The sequence below is a fragment of the Vidua chalybeata genome, chromosome 6, assembly GCF_026979565.1.
Source record: "Vidua chalybeata isolate OUT-0048 chromosome 6, bVidCha1 merged haplotype, whole genome shotgun sequence".
NCBI classification, from domain to species: Eukaryota; Metazoa; Chordata; class Aves; order Passeriformes; family Viduidae; genus Vidua; species Vidua chalybeata.
In genome coordinates, this window is record NC_071535.1 from 35,687,695 (window position 1) to 35,706,227 (window position 18,533).

The 18,533-nt window shown below is 40.7% G+C and overlaps 1 protein-coding gene across 6 annotated transcripts; it reads left to right on the top strand.

Annotated features, from left to right (window-relative positions):
• The first annotated feature begins 210 nt into the window (after positions 1–210).
• On the top strand, positions 211–14,174 carry DCAF4 (DDB1 and CUL4 associated factor 4). Of its 6 annotated transcripts, none has more exons than XM_053945319.1 (14): positions 211–288; positions 570–686; positions 2,326–2,423; positions 4,020–4,177; positions 5,495–5,577; positions 6,202–6,304; positions 7,078–7,221; positions 7,933–7,982; positions 9,274–9,353; positions 10,952–11,047; positions 11,175–11,272; positions 11,918–12,094; positions 12,721–12,835; positions 13,768–14,174. In XM_053945319.1, exons 2-14 carry the CDS (start codon positions 577–579, stop codon positions 13,959–13,961), a joined length of 1,506 nt encoding a protein of 501 aa, XP_053801294.1. In that variant the 5' UTR covers positions 211–288; positions 570–576; the 3' UTR covers positions 13,962–14,174. The 6 variants fall into 6 exon arrangements, with proteins under 6 accessions (XP_053801294.1, XP_053801297.1, XP_053801295.1 ...); XM_053945322.1 differs by having other exon boundaries at positions 231–288; positions 575–686; XM_053945320.1 differs by lacking the exon at positions 211–288 and adding an exon at positions 293–378 and having other exon boundaries at positions 575–686.
• Positions 14,175–18,533: the final 4,359 nt, after the last annotated feature.

Here is an 18,533-nt window from a genome sequence, read left to right on the forward strand (position 1 = left end):
ACCGTTCTAAATGACCCCATCCGCCCCGCGTTCGTCCCCTGCCGTGCTAAGAGCCCCCTCCCAGCTCACACCCTTCATGCCCTCAGCGCCGCACCCCGCTCCATCCGCCCGCCCTCAGACCGGCCCCGGCCCCGGCCCCGCGCGGCGCACGCGCCGGCCAGACCTCCTGCGGTTGGACGGGGGAGCTGTCCGTCAAGTGGCGGGTGCGGCTGACCGCCAATGAGAGACGCCGCCCCTGGGGCGTGGGCGGGGCGCTGGTGGCAGCGCGGACGCGGCGGGGCCGGCGCGGTGAGGGACGGGAGGGCCCAGGGAGGCGGTGCGGGACGCTCGGTCATCATTGTCCTTCTGCCTCCGGGGTTTTGGCCTCAGCGCTGCGGGGTGAGCCGTGGAGCTGGTCTGGGGCTAGTGGGGAAGTCGACAGGCGTAGGGGAGCGGCTGTGCTCCGGGCGGTCGGCCTGGTCGTTACAGGTTGAAACTGTTGGAAAAGAGGCCGCATTAAGAGACTTGTCCTGAGTGCTGAGCCGTTCCAGGGAAGTAGGGGTGAGATATGTGTGTATGTTTGCTTTAAGAGTAGAAATGCGGAGAAACTACCGTCGAGGCAAGGAGAGGCGTGGATGGAGCAGTCACAAGCGCAGCCACCACCCCCACTGGCACAGAAGACCCAGTCACAACAACCGCGCCCAAAGGCAAGTACAGGCAGCTTGTGCTTAGCGTGGGATAAGCCGCTGGGTCTTACGCCTAATTAAATGTGCAGAATGGTGACTTTCTAGAATTGAGAGGGTTGCCACCTGAAGATCTAGTAGACAGTACTTCTGGTATATCTGTCATTCCTGCTGGGAGTGGAATTGCACCGATTTTTGGAAGTTTATTGTGTGTTCACAACAGTACGCTGATTTTAAACTGAAATACAGTTCCATGAGCCAGTCCTCTCATCTGTGCATTATCCATAAACCCTTCATCAATATGCAAAAACGGTTCAGGGAAGAAAAATATAATTACTTCATTCTACCTGCCTGTTTAGTTTACGCTTGAGTCTGTTGGTGTAAAATCTGTCATTAAAGGATCTTCCTAAATGTTTGAAAGCGTAGTAAGTAATGTGGTAATACCACATCTAACAGATGAGGGAAATGAAACAAGGTCTCAGGAATAATCCCCTACCTCAAAAATTGATCCTTTCAGAAAACACGTTCTATATTTTAGAATTTACACTTGCCCATATTTGAGCTGTTTGTATGGTTGCTTTTTCATTCCCCTGTACTTTCCTTTGTGCCTCTTGCAGGACTAAAAGAGGCTAATGCTTTGCTTTAATATGCTAAGCTTTTTTTCTTTTTTTTTTTTTTTGAAACCTATTTTTAGGAAAGAGACACACATATGAGTTGCCACACTAGTTGTCCTTGTGTAAGAAAACTTACAAATGCAAATGGGCACTGCTTCAGTGAGCAGAATTAAAAGAGTTTTCTTACAGAGCTTTAAAGTTAAGTGTTTGGGTTTGATCTGGGGTGGTTTTCCCCTGGTATACCTGTTGTGTCCTTTAACTCTTTTCACCATTGTATAATCAAACTGCAGTAGAGCTGGTATTAGAAATAGAGTTTCTTTGTTGTCTTCTTTTCAATAAATTATGGCTCTTACAAAACAGCTTCACCTACTGCTTTTAAGATTACATGTAATAAGACCTGTCTTAAACAGTGAGAATTGGACAGGTGATTCAGAAAACATCCTAGTGGAAATTTGCTCATCAGTACTGAATGTGCTCAGTATTTTAGTTCAAAAAGAGGAAAGCTGCAGTTACCCTCTGAAATGTTTATTAGAAAAGCAGAGACTTTTCTTGGAATATTCATTAAACTTCTGTTTATTTTGCATGTTTATAAACCTTATCAGTGAAATTCTTGTTATGGAGAAAATGGCAAAACATTTTTGACCTGACATCAGTGTTTTTACCTACACTGTCTCTCGTTGTGCTGTTTGTGAATACTTGCATGCTTTCAGGAGTGGGCTGTTGGTTTAATGTAGAATTGTCCAGTTAATATTTTGCTAAAAAAAGTTAGAGGCACTTGCAGAATCAACAGCAACCTCTAATGTATTAGCACGTAATTTAAGGTTTTTAGGATGCTGGTATCACTAATGTTCTTGAGAAAATTTTAAGCTGAATATTTGTCATTGTTTTATTTTCTTAGTTTAATGTGTGGTGATATGCAGAATGTGCTATCAGAGCACTGCAGAACAGTACTCCATTGATGTCAGTAACAATCTGCTCTCTAGTCTCTTTGTGGGAAAGATGAGTGGGGCAATTGTGAGCCTATCTTGAAGGCAATGCTATTTTTTTAGTCTGGAACAGGAAGAGCCACAGACCCCAGCAAATGCAGGTCCCAGCAGCAATGAAGATCCTTCTTCATCCAGTTCAATGCAGATCTCTGTAGCACCAGGTAAGAGATGGTGTTTATAGGTCAGTTCCTATATGCTTATTGTATGACAAAAGTAGTAGTAGCTGTATTAATAATCTGGTGTGACAGGAACCATACAAACAGTAAAGTTTGTGGAGAAAAGTAACATCAGGTGATACAAAAAGATGTAGTAAGTAAGTATCTAGAGAACAGAGCCAAATAAATTTCAGGCCTACAAGTGCTTCTCATTTTTGAAAACCTGTGTGCTTAGCCAAGCTGATATAAACTGATAAAATGAAATTCTGTTTTTCCCTCCAGAAAGGCTGCTTTAGGAAGAAAATGAATTACTAAGGAAGCAAATAAAATAAGAGAGCATATAAAAATTATAGCTTGTGTTCAGTTACTCAGTCTTTTGAAAGGCACAACAGTCCACCACTTTGTGGTGTGTTTCTTGTGTGATGTGTCTCTTTATGCCTTCAGTGTACTTTGTAGTCTGTAATAAATAGACTCTGGCTAAATACTTGCTCATTTACAACAAATGATGAAGTAGCAGTGCTGTTGAGAAAGATGTCCTGTTTACGTTCTGGTTTCCCAACTCATTAAACAATGCTAGCAAAAACTAAGCCAGTGGGAACTTACATTTCTGTACAACAGGAGAGTCCTGGAACAACACTGAGTTTAAAGAGATTGTTTTTGTATATCACTGTTTTGTGTTGTGAGCATGCTAGGAGATGTATCCTGCAAGACATTTATTCCTGTGTAGTTACTGTGCAACTACTAAATGTGTTGTGCTTTTATAAGCTTTACTGATTCATTGACTAACTTCTTATTTTCACTGACCTGAAAAAATCTTGGTCACTTGTGGCTAAGCTGACACCTAAAAGATGCAGACAAGAAGCTGAATGGTAAGCAGCTGCAAAAAGAGGATACTTAAAGTGAAATTTCTTGTAGTAAATAAAGTTTTAAATAAAACCTCTTGAAATTTAATGTTAACAATTGCCTCTGAATAAATTTCTTTCTCTTGAGACAATCTTGAGTCAAAGTATTTAAAATCTACCATAGTATTTTATTTGTCTGCCTCTGCATTCACACAGACAGTGAAGCACTAAAATTGAGTGTTTCTCATCCCAATTTATATTTGGAAGGAGCCAAATGTACTCTTGATTTTATCTCAATCTCTCCTGTTTGCTGAAGAAAAAGTGTCTAGTTCTGGGAAATGAATCACTTTATTTGAATTTATTTGATACCACATTGTCCTTTTTTTTTTTTTTTTTTCTCCTGTCCTACCAAGTGTTTTAACTAAGAATGTCCCCTCGTGATGTATTTATGAAGAAAGACCATTTTTGTTCTGCAACAAAACCTTTCTTTTGTGCTTTTTTGATTGGTCTGAATTTCCTCTTGGTCAGTAGTGACATCCCTTCTGTAGCTGTGTAAGAGTAGTGCATTTGAACATTTTTCTCCTGTAAGTTGCTCATCTGTTCCTACTCTGTGTATCATCCTTGGAATGTGTTGGGAGCTAGAGCCTTGGGTCTCACAACTCTCACATTCACATGAAGACATGGAATATCAAAGAGAAATAAACAAACTTATTTGTCCATCTGATTTTGCCACTTTTTCTCCCCTATGTCCCCCCTGAAGAACTGCCAGGATTTTATTATGACCCCGAAAAGAACCGCTATTTTCGCCTACTGCCTGGACATAATAACCACAACCCCCTCACCAAGGACAGCATTCAGCACAAGGCAATGGAGTGCAAAAGACTGAGACTCTTACAAGAGGAGGAAAAACAGAATCAGGTATGTTTTGAAAAAGATTGCTATTAAGCTTTATTGTAGTCTGGCCCAGGACAGATTATAAACTAAAGTCTTTAAGTTCTGATGATTCAATTTCTTTTTCTGCTAAGAATAAAGTCCTTGAAGCCTTTTGTTTGGCTCTTCCACACAGGAATGAAGTCAAGTCATTACAAACAAATTTATAAAGAACAGGAACTGTGCTCGGAATTGCAATTGTCCAACAGTTACACTTGAGTCAGGATATTGGATGCCAGATTTCAAGTTCCTGCCTTGAATTGGCAAAGTGGGGTCTTGATTTAAAGTTTTTCACATTTTTAATAAATTTATTTATCATATTCCTTGACCTTGAAGGAACAATACTAATTATAGTTGGTAAAAAGCTTTTTCTTGAAGAACTTTTTTGGACAGCTAAAATCAATCCAGGTCTTATGTTTATGTCTGGAAAGCCAGTGTGCTTTTCTTCATAAAGTGTTACAGTGAAATTAATGCTGATTTGTATATTTGTAATGTGGGGAAAATATCTAACAAGGATGCTTTTTCATTACCTGAAAAACATGTCTTATAACTTTACACGTACCAGCTCAGCTTATATGCTATCATTTGGAAGAAGTGAACAGTGTTCTTTTTCTTAAGGAATGGGGTTCTCCAACCAGCTCTTCAGCCTTCAGTGTAAAGAACATTTTGACTCTCAAACACTTCCTTTGTCTGAGCATTATCAAAAAGATTTCTTACTCCATAATTCTGCTAAATACTCTATCCCTTGGTCTCCTCAGAAGGTGTTTGCATTAAATTCTAAAAGGTTTGTGAATTGTGGAATGCAATCATAGAATGACTTGGGTTGGAAAGGACCTTAAAGATCATCTAGTTCCATCCCCAGTGCTGTGGGGGGAATGGAAATGGAATGGAAAAGCAGTTTAGTACAATAGTAAGACTGCATGTTTAATATCAGTTGTGATAGAATAGTTTGCTGTATAAGAAGAACTTGAGGTGTTGTAATGAAACCAGAAGGTGATTTTACACCTCTAGGTGGTACTGCTGATTATGTAGAGTTAAGACAGTGGCTGTTGGGGTTTCATATTTTTTCTCCAGCTTCTGTATTTACAGAAGCACTCGACATCTCACAGGACTATATGCTTGTCTGCTTACTGTAGTAGATCAGGGAGATGGTGCTAGAATGTGTTTTATATATTCTGAAAATTTTAACGTGTGTAGGCTAGAGGAAAAAGTTACCTAAACCTCTCAAACATCAAAGACCCACAGCCACGTTTGAATCTTAAACAAGTAAATAACTGAGTACGGTTCCATGTTACTCTCTTCCAGAAAACAACAAGGGCTGGACTGAACTCATCTGTGCTGTTACAGAAAAGGCAGCTGGGTTCGCTCAGCTCCACAACTTATTGCAGGTACAATGATTTGATTTGTCTTCTGTTTGCAGTGCCAAGTTCTGCTGTTAGTGCAACTGTTTCTGTCAGGTTTTCTGGCATTTCTTTCTGTTCCATTGGGATGAGGAGGAACATACTACTTAAAGTCAGGAAAAAGGTTATATTCTGTAATAATCAGATTGCTAAAATGATGAGAATTCAAATGAGGAAGTTGTTTCCCAATTTTACTTCAAAAGAAGTTCATTTTGTGTATGTATATGGATATGCTGTTTTGCCACATTGTACTTTATGAGTATAGCACAGCTTTTTTAGGATAAATGCCTTTCAATGGATATGACCATTCCCTTGCCCCCCATCAGAACAGCAGAAGGGAAGTTAAGTTAGTGACTTGCTGTGTTGCTGTTCTGGCTACTAAAGATGTGCTGGGGTTCAAAATAGTGGGATGAAATTCCATGCATGTGGCAGATGCACCTGTTCATGGGTTATGCAAGTTACATTTCAGCATGCTAGTTATTCAGGCACTTTCTCTTCGGTGATTGAGAAGCATTCTATATCCTGGCCAGAATTCTTTTCATATGCATTAAATTTAGGCTTACCTGAATTCTCCTCTCTTCAACCCCCTCACCCTCCTACCTGCTTTTACAGGCTAGTCCATGAACTAAAAGTGAACTGCATGCAGAGGAGGAAGATAGAAATTCACAGTCCAGATTCCTCAGTTGCTGGGACCAACAATTTTAAAATCATTGTGGTATGTTATGAGAAATGAGAAGTCTTTAAGATAAAGGGAACCCGTCTTCAGTGAAAATTCAGGCTCTTGTAATCAAATCACACAGGTCAAATGTAACTTTTAAAGATGAGTTATTCCTTCTCTGTCAGTTCTTAAAGTCTGTGCTCAGTAACTTTAAACAGGTAGGGAGAGGCTGTTCCTTTTCTACAAAGGAAAATTATAAAAAAGGTTGGATATGAAAGCATTTTTTGTTGGTTGTTTTTTGTTTTTTTTTAATCTGATCAACATGTTCTTTCGGAAGTAAGTAGGAGTTGAGTGGATCATTATTGTGGGGCTAGGAGGAGGAGTGGAGAAGATCAAGAGAAGAAAAAAAATGAAAGAGGAGAATTTTGGGAGTGGCAAAGCCTGTGGTTTAGAGAATCAGTAATCACTTTACATTTCATGATCTTTCATAGACTATATAGGAAGCTCTCCAGGACCAACTCCTGGCCTTGTAAACAGAGCACTGCATAGATAGCTGAAGCCAGAAGGGACTCAGAAACAGTGTAAGTGTATAGAATTGTTAACATTGGAAAGATTTATTGTTAGCCAAGGACTGAATCCTTTCTTATCCCTGTTTTTTCTCTGTATGCATTTAAAAGGAGTTGACCACTGATTTTAGAGTTGAATGGAAAGCAGGTGGTGTTAGGGATCAGAATTAATGTGTTGTTTCATTTTAGACTTAATGCAACCCCCTCAACCTGTTTTTCCTGTAAGTTTCCAGTAAGTGTGACCAGTAAACTTTTATTTTACAGGCAGATGTTGCTTGTGAACGAATATTCACTGTGAACGATGTAGAGCATGGAGGATGTAAATATGGTATCATCAATCTCAGCGGTTTGGGGAAGGAGTCTCTCACTGTGGAGATGTATGACAACCTCTACTTCACAAACCGCAAAGTACTATTTTCTGTTCCTCCTTCCTTTGGTGGTTGCATTCTCAGAACACTGTTCTTGGGATGCTCAGGTGGAAGTGCCATGAGGGTTGGGGAAGGGACTAGGAGAAGAGATCAGAAGAATCTAGAAATGTGAAACTTGGGTAGACACAGAACCACAATAAGCCTGTCCTGAAAGCGCTCAGTACCAGTGATAGTTGTCAGGAATGTTATACTGGAATTGGAATGGAAGACTACATAGAAGTACCAGCTTCCAAGGATAGTGATTACTTTAGACTTCAACCGGAGCTGGCAAAACTGAAGTTTGTCTGTCAAAACTACCAAGATTTGCATGCTCCTTTCTTAAAAATAATTTTGGGAAACCATTTCTCCTGTGTTTATCCTTAAAGTTTACCCTTAAACTGTGTTTATCCTCTTTTAAATATGAGGCATATTTAAAACAGGTTTTCATGATCTCTTCATGTTCAGGTTCTTTCAGGGATGGTCTCTTGAATAATAAGATGTGCTTGGTGCCTTAGTCTGTGTTTGGTCAGACTTCTTAATGCTGTTCTCTTGTTAAAAGTATGAAGCTGAAATGCTTGTGCCCCATTACTGAGTTATTTAGTGAGCTGAGGAGTTTTACCCAGTGCCTAATTGTATGTCATTTTTGCATGGAATAATCTTTCCTTAATTGAATTACAGATCACAAAAATAGTATGTCTTCTTCTCTCTGAAGGTGAACTCTGTGTGCTGGGCATCACTGACTCATCCAGATTCTCATGTTTTATATCCTTTAAAAAAAATCAAAATTGTCATTCAGGTTTCACAAGTGTGCATCATGCTTCACAGAAAAATAACTTCAAGGAACACCTCTCCTGTAGTTCCCCCAGAAGATGAGTTTTCTGGAAATCAGTGGAAGTAAAGAAAATCAAAATATGTTGGAATTACTGAGGCAGATGTATGGTTCTGTTACAGATGTATGTAAATACAGATATATGTAGAATTGTTCCCATGTTAATGGTAAATGAATGACCATGTTTTCTGCCATGGAGAATTCCCACTTCATTCATAGTGTATACAAATGCCATATCCAAAATTATCTGATGTTTGGAAATTGGCTGAGGCAAAAAGAACAGGAGTGGAGGGTTAAAGCAACAACCTTTTTCTGAAGTGAACCTCTTTGAAAGTGGGATTGTTCATTTGTGTTGAAAACCATCCCTGTATAGGTAGGGGTGAGAGGAGAATGGGAGCAATTCAGTAGCATCACCTGCAACTTTCAGAGCATGTTCTGCAGGAACAGAAAAAGACTCAAAGAGGAAAGTTAATAATATAGTAGAGGAAGCAGTAATGAAGACTGCAGAGCCCAGAACAGTGGGCGGAAAAAACTGAATTTTGACTTAGGAGATGGCAGACAACAGGTGTGTTATGAAGTGCCAAAAGAAATTACATAGACAAGTATGGAACGGCCTGTGTGAAAAGCCAGGCAATTCCAGACCAATCCATCGGGGCAGGAGCTCTCCAGGCGTGCACACAGCAGGGGACATGTTCAGGATCACTTGGTTTGGTGGGTTCATGCTTTCCCCTAGTTGAGTTACAGATTTACCCCACTGAACTTGAAATGCAGCTTTCAAATTCTATTTGTACCTGGTATAGTCTTCATAAAATATTTAAATGTAATCTAAAGTGAGTTTTTCTTGCCTCCCATTTTCCAATTTACCTCCATGAAAAACAGATCTATATTAATGTAGTGTCATCAACATGAAAAAGTGAGAAGAATGATCTATGTAGGCCATGCTTATTTTTTATTTTTCCTATTACTAGTGAGATACAACGGTATTGTCTTATCTTTCTGGTAGTGAAAATACACAAGCAAGAATCTGAGTTCTTTCTAGCTCATTCCTGTGAAAGAAGTGAAGTATCACAGCTTAATTGTAAACTGTAAAGCACATGAAAGGTCTCGAGGAAAAATGTCGTGAGCTGTAGCTGTGTCAGGGCATCTTGCTTTTCCCATTTATAAATATTAGGCAGCCTGTTCTATTCTAGGGAGAAATCAGTTTTCCTTAACTCACTTCAGCAAGCTGTGTCTCATGGGAATTGCAGAAACACCAGGCTGTGCAAGTCTGCTTCCAGCATCATTGTTCAGCAGCACTAACCCAGGTAGGTTGTTTCTGTTGGATTTTTGTCTGCAAGTTTTGGTGACAATTATAGTATGAAAAGAGCACAAATGAAAGGTTATTTTAGCATTCTTTTTCAGTAGTTGGTGAGGCTGTTGTATTCCTATAAGACTAAAACAACTTAAGAAGTGAAATGATGATAAAAGAATTTGAGACTTAATTAACAGGCAGCATTCAAAGCCCTGGTTTATTTTTAGCTGCTGCAGTACTTGACTTCGGTAGGAGAACACCTCACTTGTGAAGTGTAAAGTAAACGCTTGAGATTTTTCATGAGTAGCTTGGCCTGTAATTAATATGCGGAAGCTGCACACAGCAAGTACTCACATTTCCTTATAGAACGTCCAGAGTCACTGCAGAGGCCCTTCTCATAGCAGCTGCTCAGGTATGCTCAGTGCATAAATCAGAGGTGGAAAGCTGGTAAATATCTCAGCCCATAGCTCCTTGTACAAGCTCCAGCTCCAGTTGTATGGAAACCTTACTGACTGGAAGAGTACTACATCTTAAGTCTGGCTATAGCTGCTCTTTTTTGTTGGGTATTCTTGGGGGCAGGACATAATTAATGGGAACTTCTTGATAGATGTTAGAACCATGCGTCTTCCAGTCACAAGAGTGCCGTGCTCTAATCTGGCTTCCATTCAGACATGATCAGTTAAATTTATCAGAGGAAATCTGTGATAGATTGAGTAGTGCACTAATTTTAAAATTTTAATGTCTTACTATATATACAGCCATTAAAAAAAAATTGCATAGATTTAGCATGAACTTGAATGAAGAGTCACTGGGGATGGATGGCTACTAGGCCAGCATACCCAGTTGCTCCGTGAAAGATTTTAAGCCCTTCACCATAATTAGCTGCTGTGAGTTCCACCTGAGTCCTCTTGTCTAGTATATCCTACTGACTGTTTAGGTATTTCCAAATTTTATTTCCTTCACTCTCCTAAAAGAGGTGGTTTGTGGGAGCCTTGTTGAGTAGATGCCGGGAGAAAAGTAGAACTTAGCCTGTCTAAAACTGTGTCATCCATCCATTCTTGCCCATATCACCTCTGCTACCTGACAGATATATGTAAGATGCGCTATGAAAGAAGTGAAAACTGAGGTTGTAGTCTGCTAATTGGCATAAATTCTGTGCAGGGGCTACATGAGTAAGGGTCAAATCTAGGGTTTTATTACTTAATACATTTTTTTTAAGTAAGCAGGCATAGAACTTACAGGTTAGGCTTTGGCTAATCTACAGTTTATAAAGTAAATGTTTTTTATTTCTAGCCCACTCATCTTTAAAAAATTGCTTACTTAGTGCTATAAGGCAACTTTTTCTGCCATGGTGAGCCCTCTGACTACTGGATAAATTTCACAGTCTCTCAATATCATCTATTTACATAGACTGTGGGAGTCCCACTTACAGTCATGAACTTCCATTTCTGTTTTCCTGTCTCTTGAGTAGCAAAAGGACACTAATTGGGTAACACTTTCTCTGCTTCAGATTGAAATGTTAAAAGAAATGCGGCAATCTAAGAACCTTTCTGAGTTACCATCCTGTCCTAACATTTTATGAACACTTCATGTGTTGCTCCTGTCTTCTAGGAGATCGACCTGGAATGCTGTGCAGTTTCAAGATATCCACTGCCTGGTCCTGCGCTTGGTGCCTGAATCCCCAAGCAGACAACTGCTTTAGCACAGGTGATCTATACCAAGAGAGGTAACAAGGCTAGCACCCCCCTCTTTTCTCAGTGGGAAAGACTTCTTCCGTTAATCTCCCAGCTGCTACGCAAATTACAGCTAAATTAACATCATCTGTCTTCCTTAGGCCTGACACGACGAGTTCTTGTGACCAACGTAGTGACAGGGCATCGTCAGACATTTGGAACCAGTAGTGATGTGCTGGCACAGCAGTTTGCCACGCAGGTAGGGAGAACCAGACACCATTTTTTCAGAGCACTTCCTTGTTGGTGGGCTCTTTGTGCTGGTTGGGGCAGGACTCCTCATGCTGTACATAAGGTTGTGATGCTGTTGAGTGGCTGTTCCACAGCAGAGCTGATGTGGTCTGATGCTTGAACACAATTGAATAGCAACAAAAATATTATCTGATTTCAAACTGTGGCAACAGGGGCAATTTTTGATAAGATTACGAGGTTAAAAGACAAGGAAGTACAAAAAGCACAATAATAACATGTAAAATTGTTTTGGTTTTGGCAAATAACCTCATTCTAATAACACTCAGTGTATTGCCTCCACCAAGAAGGAGAAAGTCCCAATAAAATATTAATGGACTTGTTCACAAAGAATTAGGATGCTAAAACAGGAATATGAGAATTCCAGTTTCTGTTTTGCTGTTATGTTAGACTGACTTCCTGCTTACCTAGGCAAACTTTTACAGTTAATGTAGATAGCTGCAGTGTGTAATTAAAATTCTGCTTCTTAATGCATCTGTTAAAATAATTTGACAACTACACTGTAGAGCTCAAAAGCATGACACAGGCTCTGTCTGTGTAACTTGTAAGATCCTTGCAGATGTTACACAGTATGCTTCTTTCTCTGGGATTCTCCCAGACCCCAGTGCTGTACAATGGCTGCCGTTCGGGTGAGATTTTCAGCATTGATGTGCGCCAACGTAACCGCAAGGGGCAGAGCTGGAAAGCAATTCGTCTCTTCCATGGCTCAGCAGTTACATCTATTCACCTTATGGAGGCTGAGCATTATCTGATGGCAGCAGATATGGCTGGAAAGGTATGGTTTTGTTGTCTTTAGGATATTCTGTTCCTTTTTAGTATCTTGGAATTTACAGGTACTTATCCCATTCCCAAGGGCAGATATCTGCTCTTACTATGTAGTATGGAACTGGGTGGTAGTTCCATTTACAGGTCTTCTCCCAGAGCCCGTTATCTATCACAGAATGGGTTGGGTTGGATGGAAACTTCAAAGATCATCTAGTTCCAGTCCCCTGTCGTAGGAAGGGACACCTTCCACTAGACCTTCATCCAACCTGGCCTTGAACACTTCCAGGGATGGGGCATCCACAACTTCTCTGGGCAGCTCATTTTAGTCACTCACCACCTTCACATTAAAGAGCTTCCTAATATTTAATCTGAACCTACCCATCTCAGTTTAAAGCCATTTCCCCTTGTCCTATCACTACATACCCTTATAAATCGACCCTCTCTAGCTTTCTTGTAGTCCCCTTTAGGAGGAAGCTGCTTTTGCAGGCTGAATTGTCTCAGCCTGTCTCCATAGGAGAGGTCCTCTAGCCCCTCCAATCATCTTCATGGCCCTCCTCTGGATGTGCTCCAACACATCCAACCTTTGGGTGCTCTCTGCTTTAATATATCATCTCAAACAATTCCTTCAACTTGCAGATAAAACTGTGGGACCTGAGAACAGCAAAGTCTGTGAAACAGTACAAAGGTCACCACAATGAATATGCTCTTCTCCCTTTGCATGTAAATGAGGAGGAAGGACTTCTTATAGCAGGTGGGTTGACTTTTTCCCCCTTCTATTTGTATAGTGTATGGTAGTGATTTTCTTATGGGTGAGAGGTGTTTCTTAGGTACAGCTGTTAGAAGCTGTACAGCTGTTAATTCTTCAAACTTCAGAAAAAATTTAGCCTTAAACATACTGTAATATACTATGAAAATTATGTTTATGGATGCATACCTATTGTAATCAATCCTGTGAGGTGCTCAACAGCTTAATCTGCTGTGTCCTGCAAAAGTCCTATTATCCTTTCCACAATATACCTCAAGAGTAGAGCAGGAAACACTTGGTTTTAAAATTCAGGGAAACAACATGTAAACAGGAGACTTGGTGATAACTTTATACAGAAATGGCATATCTTTAGTTGGTGCTTAAGTGGAGAATGTGGTGATAGACTGAAACATTGGCATGTGGGCCTGACTCCTTGTAAACTGTTGATACCACTCTGATTCATTTTGAATACTCCAGTTAAACTCAGATTTTTGTATTATTATATTTTGGGTGGGGGCAGGAAAAGTAGCAGTAGATGAAACAATACCCTTATAGTGTAGCCAAGCTTCATAAAGTCACTGTAAAGACAGTGACCTCCTTTGCTTGAATATGTCAGTAAGTGGTGGAATAATAAGAATTTTTAATGTGATTGAATTTTTCTCCCTTTTTTTGGCTTAGGAGCTTGATAAGGGGAAAAGCACTCTAAATACTGATTTATTGTACCTTTAATTACCTAATAGGAAATGCACATTTTTCCCACTCTTGTAGTATTCAGTGTAAAATTTTTGTTTTGTAAAGTATGGATAAGCACTTTGTCTCATGTTAGTGTAAAAATATTCAGGGTGTTTTCTCCACAGACCTTCTGCTTCTGTGGTGATAATCTTGCAGAACCATGTAAAGTCCTTTTTGTGTAATGTTGAATTGTGCTTTCCTCCCAGTTGGTCAGGATTGCTACACCCGAATCTGGAGTCTCCAAGATACTCATCTGCTTAGAACCATCCCTTCTCCCCACCCATCATCCAAAGATGCCATTCCTAGCGTGGTGTTTTCTTCAAGACTTGGGGGTAGCCGAGGAGTTCCTGGCTTACTCATGGCTGTCAAACAAGATCTCTACCACTTCTCCTATAACTGACATATTCTCCTCAGACCTGGTCTACAAAGCTGCCAATCTATATGTGACTTCAGAATCTTTACACCAGTCACCAAGCTGTTGAGTCATTATGTGCTGCTGTTGCATCTGCTTTGCTCATCTAATTGTGAACCTCCTTCAGCAGTTCAGCAAATCTTTCTGTATACATACATCTCAGACCTCTTGTAAATAAAAGCTGAACACTGATTAAGTGTAGGCAAGATTCAGTCTCTCTGAAATCTAGCTTAACCCTGCCAAGCAGGTAACTTTAAGAGCCTCTGTTGTGCTAGCTGAATGTGCTGTCAAAAGGCTGCTCTAACTTGATTCTAGTTTGGTCACCTAACCTTTAGTTGTGGTCACATCTGCCTCAAGAAGCAGGCTGGCCCAGCGAGTGAAGCAGCTGATGTTGAGAAGCTGAACACTGTAAGTGTTCTGGGGCTTTGTTTGGAGTCGCTTTGGTTGGGGTTCCTGCAACAGCCACAGTTCCACCTTGGAAGCAGTTGGTTGGAAGCAACCATGCTCCACTGTTGGAAATAGTTCAAGGAACAGCTGTTTCCTCACCCCTGCTGTCAGTCCTTTTTGCTGGGTCATACTAAACTTTGTGCCTTTCAGATGATGGTAGCGTGTGACTGCCCTGCCATGATCCCCTGGAGAAAGCAGCAGGCATGGAGTAAAGCCCCTTTTCTGGTCCAGAAGCAAAGCTGAATGCCCTTGTTAATTTATCAGTCTTTCCTAACCAAGTCCACACCCCTGACACGCAGTTTGGTCAGCAGTCTGGAAGGGTGGGCTTGCTCATGCAGCTGTAGCAGGACAGGAGACCAATTGTACAGACCACATCTTTTTGATTTGGAATCACCTGTGCAAAGTCAGTATACAGAGGTAAAACTGGGCTGCCCTCAGCTGCAAAGTTGTAGTACCAGCTCACAGTAACTGGATGATACCATATCTGTATTTTAGAACAATTACCATCCAATGGAGCCTCTTCACTTCCTGCCTGGTAACCAGTCTGGGTTGGACAGGTTACCATCCCCATCCTGCTCTCAGCATCTGTAGGAAGCACTGACCAGATCAGCAACCTATGAAAGGGTAAAGGCCCATGAACTAGGATGGGCTTTACAGGAAAGACACACTGCACTCAAGTTTTCCAAAATTCCTACTAAAGGACTGCCAGAACCATCTTTTCATCCTGAGATCTGCTTAGAGCATTCAGTGTACAGTTGTGTCATCAGAGATGCTACTTCCCCTGGGGTCCTGCCAGCTCAGCAGGTGGGCATACAATGACATGCTGCACAGCACATTAAGAGGTCTTAGTGAGACGGCCCTGGCAGAGAGCAAGGCTGGGACTCTGCATTCCGAGTGCTTCTGCCAGCAGGCACAGGCTGCACATGCACACAGAGATGAGTACTGCTGCTCTCTACAGGTGTGGCCTCTCGGGCAGTTCCTCCTACAGCACTCTAACCTGGTCTGTGTCCTCGCTGGAAAGGGCTGCAACAGTGCTGAGCATCCTAGGCTCAGGGGCTTTCAAGTCCCACACTAAGCAGTCCTCTTTCTGCTTTCAAAGTAAGTTCCCACCAGCACCCTCTTAGGCATATTACAAAGTTTTTCAGCTATCTCACTTCTTAACAGATATTATTACTGTTTTGCACCTAAAGCTTTTGGCCAGAGCAACCTATTTATGGAGGGATTGTACCCTGCCACCTTCATTCTGAGGGACCATCACACTGGTGCATGTGCAAGAAAGCTCTTGCTTTTTACTCCTCTTGAACAGGAGTATTTGTAGTTTAAAAAAATGGGTTAGTAAAACTGTTCAACCAGCCACAAAATTTTTTCCCAGAGGAGAGAGTGAGCTGCAGCATAAGCACAGTGCTGTTAACCGGGATGAGGCGCTCAGGGTTGTGGCATGAGCTCCACAAGCGTTCATTGAGGACTTGGTGGTGCAGCCAGTTCATCCCTTTGCATCCCTGCTAGTGGCCTGAGCTCACTGAACAAACTTCATGAGGGTGTATCTGGCTTCCGAAAGGAAGCCTCAGAAGTGCCCTGCAATGGAAGACACTGTGCAGGGAGATTCCCTCCACAAGCCCCATGAAAACCTTAGTAGAGTCTGTAGGCTTTGTTTCTTTCCAATGCATTCCTCTCTCTTTCCATTTTGCAAGTGACTTTGGATAAGAGGGAATTACTCAAATACAGGTATGAGAAAGGGTAGGCCCTAGTAAAAACCCTCTCTGACCTGCAGGGCTCCACACTTAATTTCTCCTGTCCTCTTACAACCTTCAGGCCTAAGCAAGGTGCTTGCTGTTCCAAGAGACTCTGTTCTCAGGAGCTCTTCTTGCTCACCAACACACCAGTGTTGTGTGGTGACCTCCTAACCTTTCTTTGTATTTCATTTACCCATAAATCTATACAGAAGACAATAGAGCAGGAAAACTCTCCTCTTGGGAGCAGTGTCAAAACTTAACAGTGTGGCTATATTCTGTCAGAAATAGCTGCTGCAAAGGTAATCAAGATGAATCCCAGCAAATAGTCAAAATAATGTCTTCCCTCAATGAGTACACATTCAAAACCCCCAAATCTTTCTTCTGTCCGATTAACAGCTAACTTGTGTTTCCCCATGGGCAGACTGAGCTGTTAATTCCTTACAACCATGGTTCCCCTCATACCTCTGGCTTTAGTGTTCCTCTGCAGAGCCTTCTTCCTTACACAAAACAGAGTAACAGCATAAGTTCTGTGCTGCCCCTTCTTTCCAGACAGTGTTTATGGGACCAGGGGGTCTCCTCCTCTCCTAAAAGGTAAGCCTTGCAGGCTGTTCCCATCCCTCTACTACCCTCTGAAAACCAAGGGAGCTAATTCCCGGTTGCTTTGCTTTTCAATTTGAGAAAATACTCCACAATTTGTCTTGATTGGTTATGTTAATTTTTGACATTTTCTGCTGCATGCACAATGATAAATGCATACAGCAAAACTTCCAAAAGCATTTGCATTGCCTTAATTAATAATGCATACTGCAACTAAGCATCTGTTCAGAAAACAGAAGTGTAGTTAACCCCATCCCACTGCAAAGTCCTAATATTACATCTGATAATCAATTCAGTTGCAACATACTTTATATTGATCTTCTTGCTAGTAAATGTGTGGTTCAAACATTTTCAGGTAGTAACCTATAAAGATCATGAAATCCCTTAAAGTAGAATTAATTCCAAAATTTAAATTAGAATTTAGATTCTTTCAGTGCTCTTAACTCCAGTAAGTCCTGTTCTGCAAGAACAGGACCATGCAACAATTATGTCCAGTTACCGTGGGAAACACAAACTAAGAATTGTGGTTGAAAGGCATCTTACATAACTGAAGATAGTTTCATCTCTATGTTCCTGTGAGGGAAAATTCATACAACAAAAGAAAATAACTTCCTTTCTGTTGTTTCCAGGAACCAAGTGCACAGACGTCCCTTGCAAACCCATTCACCCAACTAATGCTTTTGCAGCCAACACTTCTAATTAAGCCTGCAAAAGCACTAAGTTTAAGAGGGACCTATTTTAACAGGACTAGAAAATAATTCATTTGTTATGAGAAAGGGAGAATTCAAACCTAACTATGTGTATAGTCTCAAGGTATCCCCTTACAGAAGCTGCTTTCAGAAAAGTTACAATCTAGCAGTGGAGAATTCAATTTCAGGTAACATCTGAAAATATAATCAAGATCACCTGCCTTTTCTTGTTGAAACAACTTCTTTCCTATCTGTTGGTATCATGGTAGCTGTGAAGCATTTTGATGCCTTCCTGACAAGCCATCATCTGCACATCACCATCAGACATATGTACCTGCTTCTCTCCAGTGCTGCTCAAAAATTGCCTTTTAAGCAGTAACATAAATATTTAACTAGCTTTTCAAAACATTAGAAATCGGTATGTTTCAAAATTTCTGGTATTCTTGAAATTAGAACTATTAGAACTTCTGTAATGCCACAATTAAAACATCTCCTACATAAGGGCTTCCACATATATGTATATCTATGTCTCACTGGTATATTTTTTTTTTGCTTGAGTTATATCCAACAAAAAGAAAGTTAAAAAGCTGAATGCATTTTAATTTTGGCTTGAAATAACTAAGTAGCTGCCATTCTATTTTAGCTTTGTCACATTATACTGTTGATTTTGAAAGCCCTCATAGCAAATTTTTATTTATTTTGGCATTGACATTATTTCATTGTTGTTGTACTGCACTACAAACAAATATATTTTATGACATAATATATGTATTGTTACTGACAGAATGTATATGTCAACATTGCTTTGCCATGAAAGAGTGCCCAACTAAAGTAGGGGATGGGGATGAAACCTGGATGACAAAAAGCAGACAGTTCTATCATTTGTCCAAATCACTCTCTGTTCTCAAATTCCTGGCAGGCAAAGACATTTGTTGGTGCCAAATTATATTACAGCCATCAGCAATAATTAAATGCAAGGACAATGCCACAATACATGGCATTACAGTGACTGACAGTGGCAGTTGACAAATGAAACACGAAAATGATGAGAGGCTGCCAAAACTGAATTATATTAGTATTTAAACCTAACTGGG

What these genes read in the sequence shown, in the direction of transcription:
- DCAF4 (XM_053945317.1), top strand. Translation starts at nt 556, where the DNA reads ATGTTTGCTTTAAGAGTAGAAATGCGGAGAAACTACCGTCGAGGCAAG. An exon ending in GTTCAGCAGCACTAACCCAG is followed by an intron (nt 9,354 to 10,951) that starts GTAGGTTGTTTC and finishes CCTGTCTTCTAG; the next exon opens with GAGATCGACCTGGAATGCTG. An exon ending in AGACAACTGCTTTAGCACAG is followed by an intron (nt 11,048 to 11,174) that starts GTGATCTATACC and finishes TGTCTTCCTTAG; the next exon opens with GCCTGACACGACGAGTTCTT.